Raw genomic sequence first — 13,594 nt, forward strand, 5'->3', positions numbered from 1 at the left:
CAGGAATGGGAGAAACCAGGGGTGTCTTTTTTTTTTTTTTTTCCCGTCTCCCATTTTTAAGAAAATGTTTCCTGTCGAGAACTCCATTAAAGTCCCTTGGTATACTGTACCCAAAGTTAAAGGGGCCATTGCCACTCTGTCTAAGAGAACCACTATTCCTATTGGGGATAGCTGCTCTTTTAAGGATCCGATGGACAAGGAGCTGGAGGTTTATTTGAAAAAGATTTATGCTTATCAAGGACTCCAATGGCAACCTGCGGTGTGTATTGCCACTGTGACTAGTGCGGCATCTTATTGGTTCAACGCCTCTTCTGATTCTCTTCAAGTAGAGACTTCCTTGGATGTAATTCAAGATAGGATTAAAGCTCTTAGGTTGGCCAATTCCTTTATTGCAGATGCCATTTTACAGGTTGTTAGACTAGGAGCAGGGCGTCATGGTTGAATTCCTGGTCTGCGGACGTTTCCTCTAAAGTCAAGCTTCTGGCGATTCCTTACAAGGGCAAAACCATGTTTGGACCCAGTTTGTCAGAAATTATCTCTGATATTACGGGTGGAAAAGGTTCTTTTCTACCTCAAGATAAGAATAGGCCTGAAGGACATCAGAGTAATTTTCGTTCCTTTCGTAACTTCAGAGGAAAGCAAGAACAATAGAAGTCTTCTTGGAAACCCAATCGGTCTTGGAACAAGGGGAAACAATCAAAGAAACCCGCAGTTGATTCCAAATCAACATGAAGGGTTTGCCCCCGATCCGGGATCGGATCAAGTGGGGGGGGGGGGGGAGCAGATTTTCTCAGTTCTCTCAAGCCTGGATGTGAAATGTCCCAGATCACTGGACTGTGGACATAGTATCCCAGGGGTACAAATTGGAATTCAAGACTTTTCCTCCCAGAGACAGATTCCTTCTTTCAAGATTATCTGCAGACCAGATAAAGAGAGAGGTGTTCTTGAAATGTATACAACCTCTTTCCTCCCTGGGAGTGATAGTTCCAGTGCAGGATCAGGGTCTCGGGTTCTACTCAAACCTATTTGTGGTTCCAAAAAAAAGGGAACTTTCCGTCCCATTCTATACTTGAAGTGTCTAAACAAGTTTCTCAAAGTTCCATCCTTCTAGATGGAGACTATACGCTATATTCTTCCTTCAGAAAAAGAGGGTCAGTTTATGGCAACCATAGACCTAAAGGATGCATATCTTCATGTTCCTATACACAGGGACCATCACAGATTCCTGAGATTTGCCTTTCTGGACAAACCTTTCCAGTTCGAGGGCCCTTCCATTTGCTCTAGCCACGGCTCCGAGAATTTTTTCAAAGGTTCTGGGGGCTCTTTTGGCAGTGATCCGTTCTCGTGGAATTGCTGTGGCACCCTACCTGGACGGCATATTGGTTCAGGCGCCATCTTTTCAACAAGCAAAATCTCACACAGAGATATTGTTGTCTTTTCTTCGTTCCCACGGATGGAATTTGAATCTGGAAAAAAACTCCCTTTCCCCTGCTAAAAGAGTAGTGTTCTTAGGGACCATAATAGATTCTCTATTGATGAAGATTTTTCTGACAGAGGTCAGGAAAAACAAAATAATTTCCTCTTGCCTTTCTTAAGCTACTGCTTATCCTTCAGTGGCTCAATGTATGGAGGTAATCGGTCTGATGGTGGCTTCCATGGACATCATTCCTTTTGCTCTATTCCATTTGAGAGCTCTCCAGTTGTGCATGCTCAGACAATGGCATGGCGAGAATGCAGATCTATCTCAGAGAATAGAGTTAGATCAGTCATCAAGGGACTATCTCCTGTGGTGGATTTCTCATGAACATCGGTCTCAGGGCACATGCTTTCGTAGACCTTCCTGGGTGATCGTGGCCATGGACGCCAGCATGTTGGGCTGGGGAGCAGTCTTGAACTCATTGAAAGCTCAGGGCCTTTGGACTCAGGAGGAGTCTGCTCTTCCCATCAACATCTTGGAGTTGAAGGCGATTTACAATGCTTTATTGGCTTGGCCTAAGTTGTCCTCAGCCCTATTTATCAGGTTCCAATTAGACAACATAACCTTTGTGGCTTACATCAATCACCAGGGAGGAACTCTGAGTTCCTTAGCCATGAAGGAGGTTACTCGGATTCTTCAGTGGGAAGAGACCGACAATTGCTGTCTGCCATCCACATTCCAGGAGTAGACAACTGGGAAGCGAATTTTCTGAGCAGACAGACTTTTCATCCTGGGGAGTGGGAATTCCATACGAAGGTGTTTTCCAGCTTAGTCCTCAAATGGGGGGTGCCCGAGTTAGATCTGATGGCGTCCTATCAGAATGCCAAGCTTCCAAGGTACGGTTCAAGGTCAAGAGATTTGCAGGCCGTTCTGATAGATGCTATGACTGTTCCTTGGGTTTTCAGGTTGGCATACCTGTTTCCTCCATTTGCTCTCCTTCCACGAGTCATTGCTCATATCAGGAGAGGGCGTCTGTGATTCTAATAGCCTCTGCATGGCCTTGCAGGATCTGGTTTGCATACCTAGTGGAGATGTCATCTCTCCCACCTTGGAGACTACCTCTGAGGAAGGACCTCCTGATTCAGGGTCCCTTCCTTCATTCAAATCTTGTTACTCTGAAGCTGACTGCTTGGAGACTGGACGCTTAATTCTCTCTAAGCATGGTTTTTCTGAGTCGGTCATTGAGACCATGATTCAGGCTCGCAAACCTGTTACTAGAAAGATTTACCATAAGATATGGCGTAAATATCTTTATTAGTGTGTATCCAATGGCTACTCCTTGGAGTAGAATTAGAATTCCTAGAATTTTATCTTTTCTTCAGGAAGGCCTGGAAAAGGGATTGTCAGTCAGTACCCTGAAGGGTCAAATTTCTGCTTTATCAGTTTTACTACATAAACAGAAGATAGAAAGAGGGCGCCACAATAGCGTGATATTGTTTTGTCAAATGGATCTGTACATTTAAAGGTAATATGCTTACCAGAAAGTATGGCACTGTACTATGACCAGTGCGTGCTCGCTTGCTAGCACTTAAACAGTGGCTAGTACACTGCGGGGAACCCAGCTGCTGTAGATCTCCTCCCGGCTTTTGCTCAATGAGCAGCTCCTGCTATTAGCCGTAATGTCCTCAGTTAGGAATGCACAAATCAAATTTCTGTGCTGTTGGACTAGTACTGGATTATGACAATGTAGACAACTTCTTAAAGTATAAAAATTGCTTTATTTATGACACGTTTCTCAACCCCAACCGGGTTGTTTCATCAGATAAAAAGATCATTCGCTATTGTGGCGCCCTCTTTCTATCTTCTGTTTCCTAACAGTCTTCCCCCTCTGCCCGCTTTGTCGGTTTCTCTGGAAAACGTAAAGGTCAGAAAGCTACTGCTACTATTTTCTTTTTGGTTACAAAGTATAATTCGTTTGGCTTATGAGACTGCTGGACAGCAGCCTCCTGAGAGAATTACAGCTCATTCCACAAGAGCTGTTTCCTCTTCTCTACATACTTTTTCAAAATTTGATATTTTTGCCTCAGCTGAGACTTCTTTTGGGAGAAAGGTTCTTCAAGCGGTGGTACCTTCTGTTTAGGATTGCCTGTTTTGTCCCTTCCTATTTATCAGTGTCCTCTAGCTTCCCAGCAGTAATTACTCAAGCCGTGGACTCACCATATCTTAGGAAAGAAAAAAATAATAATTTATGCTTACCTGATAAATTTATTTCCGGATATGGTGAGTCCACGGCCCACCCTTTATTTTAAGACAGTTGTTCTTTTGACTATAACCTCAGGCACCTCTACACCTTGTTACCCCTTTTTCTCCATTTCCCTTTGGTCGAATGACTGGGGGGTGTGGGTAAGGGAGTGATACTTAGCAGTTTAACTGTGGTGCTCTTTGCCTCCTCCTGCTGGCCAGGTTAACATGCATTTTGTTTTTTATTAGGTCCATCACTGGGTGACTGATGGTACTGCAATAATTGGGTTTTTGCTTTCTATTTTTTTTTGTCTTTTCTTCATTTCTAGGTTCACTGTGGGATCATTCCAGTATATTTTGTTAAGAGTATATTGCTCTTTTGTGTGATTTCATATTTTAGAATATTAAGTAGTCTTTTTCAGTATTTTTGTAGGAAAATAATTACATACCAGGATTAGTTTGTACTTTTGTGGGGTCGTATAATTGTAATGTAGCATATGCTAATTTTTTTTTATATGATTTGCATTTGTGTGTAAAGGGGAGGTGCAATTTTTCTTTCAGGCTCAATACAAAGAGAATTGCATAGTAGTTTGCTTGAGGAAGTGATATTTGCCCAGTTTGCATTGATACTTCAGAAATGCAGTAATGAGTGTATCAAGCAAAGTAATAGACAAATTAAATTCCTTATGTTTGTACCATATTGGTTGGTAGAACTAAATATTTTCACTTTTTTCACATGAAGCTATAGAACAGAATGTACTGGGTCACTGTTTCACAGAGTGCTTGCAAAGTAATTTGTTGGCATACCCTGACTTTGTGTGTGCGTGTGCTCATCTCTGCACAATATGTCGTATACACAGCTGAATTTACTTGTGTTTTTTTTTTTTTTCCCCCTTCAGGATCGTGCAAGGACATTCGACATGCATTCACTGGAAAGCTCACTGATTGACATAATGAGAGCAGAAAACGATTCACTAAAAGGTAAAGACTATTTTACATTTCTAGCTAGAAGAGCCTACTTGATAAAGTCTTGTTTTCTGCATAGGCTGACTAATGAGAGCAATATAATTTTCTCAGCAACATGAAGGTAATCACTGCTATAATCCATTATTATTTTAATTAAAGTAGTCTGACAAAAATAGTATTTTATGAGCAACCATGGGATTATTTTAGCTGCTACAAAGCTAACTCTAACTTAATGGGTGTTGGAGTTTCCAGTCTTCTGCATCTGGAAATATGTGCACCTTGGCACACATGCTTTAACATTCTCTTTTCATTTTCATTCAGTGCTTTTTACTATCCTATCTGTGCTGTTCCCCACCTCCCATTGTTTTGTTATCTGCATTTTTGGAAGGGATGAACATGAGGCGTTGAATAATCTTTTAGCTTCAGATGAAAAGAATAATTAGAACTGCATGACAAAGTTTTAAGTGGCAGTAATTTGTTATGACAGGTGGAATTTTGATGCTCATTCTCATTGATAGTAGCGTGATTTCTTTGTATTTCATGTATTCTATAATTTGTACAGATTTCAGTCTTTTAAAATGCCCACATTTGTCTTGAACTCTTTAGAGATGTGCATTCGGAGGTTTTGTGAACCTCTGAATGCGGAAGAAGATGGCCCTTCATGCCACTCGGCTATTTTCGTTGCCACTTAATTTTTGTGCAACAGCAAGACATTACAATCAGTGTAAATTCAGATTTTAGGGTCTTGCTGTTCCACAAAAATTAATTTGGCAATGAAAATAGCCGAGCGGCACAAGGGCCACCACCTTCTGCATTTGGAGGTTCACAAAATCTCTGAATGCACATCTCTACTATGAGTTATCATGGGGTGCATTTTTTTGGGGGGTCACCCTAGCAGTGCTTATCAGTGGAGAGTTGTTCCCTTTTAAGGGCTAGATTACAAGTGGTGCGCTGTTGCACACAAGCGATAAGGGTTGTATTGCATCTCTTTACGCATGCCGGAAGTAGCACGCGTATTACAAGTTCAAAGTAAATGTGTTTGCTTGAGCACATGTGAATTTTAAGCGTGTCAGGATAGTGCAACTTCAGATCTCTGGTTAACTGTTACACGTGTCACAAAATGTGCACAAAACATATCAAAAATACATTTAACAGTACAGTTACACTCATAATAAAACGGTCTAATAAAAATTATTTTTAAAAACTGCATTAAAAAGTTATAAGGTGTTAGAAAGAAAAAAAAAAGGCATTCAAAGGGCTTTCACATAGAGATACTTAGATATACATGTTTAAATATGTGTATGCATTGGAACCTTTTAACCTTTAGCATTCAAATAGCTGACAACATGATAATCATATTTATACAATATTCATATTTAACCCCTTAGTGACCAGACCACTTTTCAGTTTGTTGACCGTCTGGGACCAAGGCTATTTTTGCATTTCTGCGATGTTTGTGTTTAGCTGTAATTTTCCTCTTACTCATTTACTGTACCCACACATTATATACCATTTTTCTCGCCATTAAAAGGACTTTCTAAAGATACCATTATTTTCATAAAATCTTCTAATTTACTATATTTTTTTTTTATAAAATATGAGGAAAAAATGAAACAAAACACACTTTTTTTTTAACTTTGACCCTCAAAATCTCTTACACTTCTACAACCACCATAAAACACCCATGCTAAATAGTTTCTAAATTTTATCCTGAGTTTAGAAATACCCAATGTTTACATGTTCTTTGCTTTTTTTGCAAGTTATAGGTCAATAAGTACAAGTAGCACTTTGCTATTTCCAAACCATTTTTTTTTTCAAAATTAACGAGTTACATTGTAACACTGATATCTGTCAGGAATCCCTGAATAACCCTTCACATATATATATTTTTAAAAGAAGACAACCTAAGGTATTAAACTTGGGGTATTTTGACTCTTTCCATGCAACCAACAATCTATGCCAAAGTTTGAAGAGAAAAACAAGTGATTTTTTGACAAAATAGCAATTTAAGAATACATTTACTGAGAAAGTTAAGGGTTACTGCCAAATAACACCCCAATATGTCTTCAGCAGCATCTCCTGAGTACAGTGATACCACCCATGTATAGGTGTGTCGGGTTCTCTGGGGGCTAAAAGGCCTTATTTTTAAGGGACGCATTCCAGTTTTTCAACTTGGAATTTTCACATCTGTCATCATGCACCCATGTCGTATTTGGGACATTTCTGAAGCTAGCCAATAAAATTTACCCCATCAAACCATATATTTTTGAACAGTAGACACCCTAGGGTATTTCAAATGCTGGTATTTTTTTTTGTTTTTTTGTTTTCGAAAGAGCTTTATTGAAACATAATTTGGTAAATTACAACAAAATAGGACATACAATGTTTCTCTTGTAATGTGTATCCAGTCCACGGGTTCATCCATTACTTGTGAGATATTCTCCTTCCCAACAGGAAGTTGCAAGAGGACACCCACAGCAGAGCTGTCTATATAGCTCCTCCCCTAACTGCCACCCCCAGTCATTCTCTTGCAACTCTCGACAAGAAAGGAAGTATCAAGAGATATGTGGTGACTTAGTGTAGTTTTACCTTCAATCAAGAGTTTATTTTTAAATGGTACCGGCGTTGTACTGTTTTTCTCTCATGCAGAAATTAGAAGAAGAATTCTGCCTGGAGATTTGATGATCTTAGCGGTTTGTAACTAAGGTCCATTGCTGTTCTCACACATAACTGACGAATATGGGAAAACTTCAGTAGGGGGAACGGCCTGCAGATTACCTGCTTTGAGGTATGTTCAGTATTTTTATTTCTAGAGAGAGGAATAAGTTGTAGAAAATGCTGACAGAGCCTTGTGTATTTGAGGTAAGCCTGATGCGGTGATTTAACAGCGACTGAGATGCTTACATAACAGGGTAATACTCATGTTAATATTCATATTGCTTAGTGACAAAACGTTTACATTATTTCAAATAAATAGGACGTTTTTTCTCTGAGGGAGATAAGTCTTTATTTGGGGCCTAGTTTCCACATGGCTAGTCAGATACTCCTAGGAGTATTTTCTTAAGGCCCCTCTGACATCCAGTACATGGTGGGAGGGGCCTATTTTAGCGCTCTAACTGCGCAGTTTTAATACAGACTGAGACATCCAGCTTCCCTAGAAGAGTCCTCTGGCATCTGAGAACCATTTCAAAGGGGTTATTTCTGCACAAAATGGTATTTAAGGGCAGGTAGGAGCCTCAGCAGAGCTGTGGCATGGTGCTCAACTGATTTTTAACGTTTTTTTAACGTTTTTCAATCCGGTTTGGGGCCTAAGGGGATAATCATCCATTTGCAAGTGGGTGCAATGCTGCTTTAGTCCCTTATTCACACTGTAAAAATTTCAAAGATTTTACTGTATTTTTTCACTGTGTTGCAGTTTAAGTGCTATTTTTTTCTCTTAAAGGGACAGTAACGTTTTTGTTTAATTGCTGCTTCACCTTTATTAAAGTGTTTTCCAAGCTTGCTTGTCTCATTACTAGTCTGTTAAACATGTCTGACATAGAGGAAACTCCTTGTTCAATATGTTTGGAAGCCATTGTGGAACCCCTCTTAGAATGTGTACCAAATGTACTGATATTTCTATAAACTATAAAGACCATATTATGGCGCTTAAAGATTTATCTCCAGGGGATTCTCTGACTGAAAAGAGGGAGATTATGCCATCTAACTCTCCCCATGTGTCAGAACCTATAACTCCCGCTCAAGTGACGCCAAGTACATCTAGCACGTCTAATTCTTTTACCTTACAGGACATGGCGGCAGTTATGAATGCTACCCTCACAGAGGTCTTCTCCAAACTGCCAGGGCTACAAGGAAAGCGAGACAGCTCTGGGGCTAGAATTAATACAGAGCTTTCTGACTCTTTATTGCCTGTGTCCGATATACCCTCACAATGCTCAGAAGCCGAGGCAGGTGAGCTTCTATCTGTGGGTGACATTTCAGACTCAGGGAAGGCGTTACTTCAGTCTGTTTCTGAGATGACAGCGTTTAAATTTAAGCTTGAACACCTCCGCTTATTGCTAAGGGAGGTTTTAGCGACTCTGGATGACTGTGACCCCATTGTGGTTCCAGAGAAATTGTGTAAAATGGACAAATACTTTGCAGTACCTGTTTACACCGATGTTTTTCCAGTCCCTAAGAGGTTTTCGGAAATTATTACTAAGAAATGGGATAGACCAGGTGTGCCGTTCTCTCCCCCTCCTGCTTTTAAAAAGATGTTTCCCATAGATGCCACCATACGGGACTCGTGGCAGACGGTTCCTAAGGTGGCGGGAGCAGTCTCCACCCTAGCTAAGCGTACAACTATCCCCGTCGAGGACAGTTGTGCTTTCCTAGATCCTATGGATAAAAAATTGGACGGTCTCCTTAAGAAATTTTTTATACATCAAGGTTTTATTCTCCAGCCTCTTTCATGCATTGCCCCAGTTACTGCTGCAGCGGCTTTTTGGTTTGAGTCTCTTGAGGAGGCTCTTCAGGTGGAGACCCTGTTAGACGATATTCTAGACAGGATTAAAGCTCTTAAGTTAGCTAACTCCTTTATTTCTGATGCCATTTTTCATTTAGCCAAGCTAACGGCTAAGAATTCAGGTTTTGCCATTTTGGCGCGTAGGGCACTATGACTTAAGTCCTGGTCAGCAGACGTTACTTCAAAGTCTAAGCTTCTTAACATCCCCTTCAAGGGACAGACCCTATTCGGGCCCGGTCTGAAGGAGATCATTTCTGATATTACTGGAGGAAAAGGTCACGCCCTTCGTCAGGATAGGTCCAATAAGTTAAGGACCAAACAGAATAATTTTCGTTCCTTTCGAAACTTCAAGAGTGGCGCAGCTTCAGTTTCCTCTAATGCAAAACAAGTGGGAAATTTTGCCTAGTCTAAACCAGTCTGGAGACCTAACCAGGCTTGGAATAAGGGGAAGCAGGCCAAGAAACCTGCGGCTGCCTCTAAGACAGCATGAAGGAGTAGCCCCCGATCCGGGACCGGATCTAGTGGGGGGCAGACTCTCTCTCTTCGCCCAGGCTTGGGCAAGAGACGTCCAGGATCCCTGGGCATTAGAGATTGTTTCCCAGGGATATCTTCTGGACTTCAAAGCTTCATCTCCAAAGGGGAGATTTCATCTCTCACAATTATCTGTAAACCAGGTAAAGAGAGAGGCATTCTTACGTTGTGTTCAAGACCTACTGGTTATGGGAGTGATCCACCCAGTTCCAAAGCAGGAACAGGGGCAGGGCTTCTATTCAAATCTTTTTATAGTTCCCAAAAAAGAGGGAACTTTCAGACCAATCTTGGATCTCAAGATCCTAAACAAATTTTTCAGGGTCCCATCCTTCAAGATGGAGACTATCCGAACCATCCTCCCTATGATCCAGGAGGGTCAATATATGACTACCGTGGACTTAAAGGATGCTTATCTCCACATTCCGATTCACAGAGATCATCATCAGTTCCTCAGTTTCACCTTCTTAGACAGGCATTACCAGTTTGTGGCTCTTCCCTTCGGGTTAGCCACGGCACGAAGAATCTTTACAAAGGTTCTAGGGTCCCTACTGGCGGTTCTAAGGCCACGGGGCATAGCGGTGGCTCCTTACCTAGACGACATTCTGATACAGGAGTCGACTTTTCAAATCGCCAAGTCCCATACGGACATTGTTCTGGCCTTTCTGAGGTCTCGCGGGTGGAATGTGAACGAAGAAAAGAGATCTCTCTCCCCTCTCACAAGAGTTTCTTTCCTAGGAACACTGATAGATTCAGTAGAAATGAAAATTTTTCTGACAGAGGTCAGGTTATCAAAGCTTCTAACTTCCTGCTGTGCTCTTCATTCCACTTCTCGGCCATCAGTGGCTCAGTGTATGGAAGTAATCGGCCTAATGGTAGCGGCAATGGACATAGTTCCATTTGCCCGCCTACATCTCAGACCACTGCAACTTGCATGCTCAATCAGTGGAATGGGGATTACACAGATTTGTCCCCTCTGCTAAATCTGGATCAAGAGACCAGGGATTCTCTTCTCTGGTGGTTTTCTCGGGTCCATCTGTCCAGGGGAATGAGTTTCATGACAGATGCCAGCCTTCTGGGCTGGGGCACAGTCTGGAACTCTCTGAAGGCTCAGGATTCGTGGACTCAGGAGGAAGCCCTCCTTCCGATAAACATTCAGGAACTGAGAGCGATATTCAATGCTCTTCAGGCTTGGCCTCAACTAGCTGCGGTCAGGTTCATCAGATTTCAGTCGGACAATCAATATCACGACTGTAGCCTATATCAACCATCAGGGGGGGACAAGAAGCCCCCTGGCAATGTTGGAGGTTTCAAAGATAATTCTATGGGCAGAGGTTCACTCTTGCCATCTCTCGGCTATCCATATCCCAGGAGTAGAGAACTGGGAGGCGGATTTTCTAAGTCGGCAGACTTTTCATCCGGGGGAGTGGGAGCTCCATCCGGAGGTATTTGCCCAGCTGATTCAACTATGGGGCAAACCAGAAGTGGATCTGATGGCGTCTCATCAGAACACCAAGCTTCCCTGTTACGGGTCCAGGTCAAGGGATCCCCAGGCAGCGCTGATAGATGCTCTAGCAGTGCCCTGGTCCTTCAGCCTGGCTTATGTGTTCCCACCATTTCCTCTCCTCCCTCGTCTGATTGCCAAGATCAAGCAGGAGAGAGCTTCGGGGATTTTGATAGCACCTGCGTGGCCACGCAGGACTTGGTATGCAGTTCTGGTGGACATGTCATCCCTTCCACCATGGACTCTGCCGCTGAGGCAGGACCTTCTACTCCAAGGTCCATTCAAACATCCAAATCTAATTTCTCTGCGGCTGACTGCTTGGAGATTGAACGCTTGATTTTATCAAAACGTCATTGATACCTTAATTCAGGCTCGAAAGCCTGTCACAAGGAAAATCTATCATAAGATATGGTGTAAATATCTTCATTGGTGTGAATCCAAGGGTTACTCATGGAGTAAAGTCAGGATTCCTAGGATATTATCTTTTCTCCAAGAAGGATTGGAGAAGGGATTGTCAGCTAGTTCCTTAAAAGGACAGATTTCTGCTCTGTCTATTCTTCTGCACAAGCGTCTGGCAGATGTTCCAGACGTTCAGGCATTTTGTCAGGCTTTAGTTAGAATCAAGCCTGTGTTTAAACCTGTTGCTCCGCCATGGAGTTTAAATTTAGTTCTTAAAGTTCTTCAAGGGGTTCCGTTTGAACCGCTGCATTCCATAGATATCAAGCTTTTATCTTGGAAAGTTCTGTTTTTGGTAGCTATCTCTTCGGCTCGAAGAGTTTCAGAGTTATCTGCCTTACAGTGTGATTCCCCTTATCTGATATTCCATACAGATAAGGTAGTGTTGCGTACCAAACCTGGATTTCTTCCTAAGGTGGTATCTAATATGAATATCAATCAGGAGATTGTAGTTCCGTCACTGTGTCCTAATTCTTCTTCAAAGAAGGAACGTCTATTACACAATCTTGACATGGTTCGTGCTTTAAAGTTTTATTTACAAGCTACTAAGGATTTTCGTCAAACATCTGCATTGTTTGTTGTCTACTCTGGACAGAGGAGAGGCCAAAAGGCTTCGGCATTTTCTCTTTCTTTTTGGCTGAGAAGCATAATCCGTTTAGCTTATGAGACTGCTGGCCAGCAGCCTCCTGAAAGAATTGCAGCTCATTCCACTAGAGCGGTAGCTTACACATGGGCTTTTAAAAATGAGGCCTCTGTTGAACAGATTTGTAAGGCGGCGACTTGGTCTTTGCTTCATACTTTTTCTAAATTCTACAAATTTGATACTTTTGCTTCCTCGGAGGCTATTTTTGGGAGAAAGGTCTTGCAGGCAGTGGTGCCTTCCGTTTAAGTTCCTGCCTTGTCCCTCCCTTCATCCGTGTCCTAAAGCTTTAGTATTGGTATCCCACAAGTGACTGGATACAACTTACAAGAGAAAACAAAATGTATGCTTACCTGATAAATTTCTTTCTCTTGTGGTGTATCCAGTCCACGGCCCGCCCTGTCATTTTAAGGCAGGTGTTTTTTATTTTTAAACTACAGTCACCACTGCACCCTATAGTTTCTCCTTTTTCTTGCTTGTCTTCGGATGACTGGGGGTGGCAGTTAGGGGAGGAGCTATATAGACAGCTCTGCTGTGGGTGTCCTCTTGCAACTTCCTGTTGGGAAGGAGAATATCCCATAAGTAATGGATGAACCCGTGGACTGGATACACCACAAGAGAGAGAAATTTATCAGGTAAGCATAAATTTTGTTTTTTCAATGTCAGTCAAAAACTGGTACGTTATCCTCAGAACATGTATATAGGAATTTCATCATAAGTCCATGTAGTCGCTCTATTTTTTTTTTTTTTTTTAACAATGTTATCTAAAGCAAAAGAAAACCACATTTCCAAGAATATTATTAACAATAGTAATAAACAGATATTACCCATTGCTCAGAAACTCAGGGAGTACTGTATAGTGGTCTTTCGGGCCATATCAAGTAGGTAATTACACATCAACACGTGTCAACTAAGGAGGAGGAAGTTAGGGATAAAAAAAAAAATAGAGTGTGAGGAAGGGGCAGGGACAAATGCTGGTATTTTAACACTTTCCATGCACTAATTCAACCACCAGTTTTTGTCAAACTTTTGGGTAGTCATTTTTTGTTTTATTTTTCACACACATTGTACTTTAGGCATGGATTCTCAGTTCCTATTATGTGTTACTGCCAAAAAACACCTCAATATGTGCTCAACAACATCTGAGTACAGTGATATACCCATGTATAGGTGTCGGGTTCTCTAGGGGCTCAAAGGCCTTATTTTTAGGGGGCACATTCCAGCTTTTCAACTTTGAATTTTCACATCCCATGCACCCATGTCCTATTTAGGATATTTCTGAAGCTGGCCAATGTAATTTACCCCCATCAAACCATATATTTTTGAAAAGTAGACAGC

The 13,594-nt window shown here is 41.7% G+C and overlaps 1 protein-coding gene across 1 annotated transcript in view; it reads left to right on the top strand.

The window, feature by feature from the left end:
• CPEB4 (cytoplasmic polyadenylation element binding protein 4) overlaps positions 1–13,594 on the top strand; it is a 476,000-nt gene that overhangs the window by 51,441 nt on the left and 410,965 nt on the right. The window contains exon 3 of the mRNA XM_053717141.1: positions 4,558–4,639. Coding sequence (XP_053573116.1) covers positions 4,558–4,639 — 82 coding nt within the window. The remainder of the gene's footprint in view (positions 1–4,557; positions 4,640–13,594) is intronic.

The sequence above is a fragment of the Bombina bombina genome, chromosome 6 (assembly GCF_027579735.1).
Source record: "Bombina bombina isolate aBomBom1 chromosome 6, aBomBom1.pri, whole genome shotgun sequence".
NCBI lineage: Eukaryota > Metazoa > Chordata > Amphibia > Anura > Bombinatoridae > Bombina > Bombina bombina.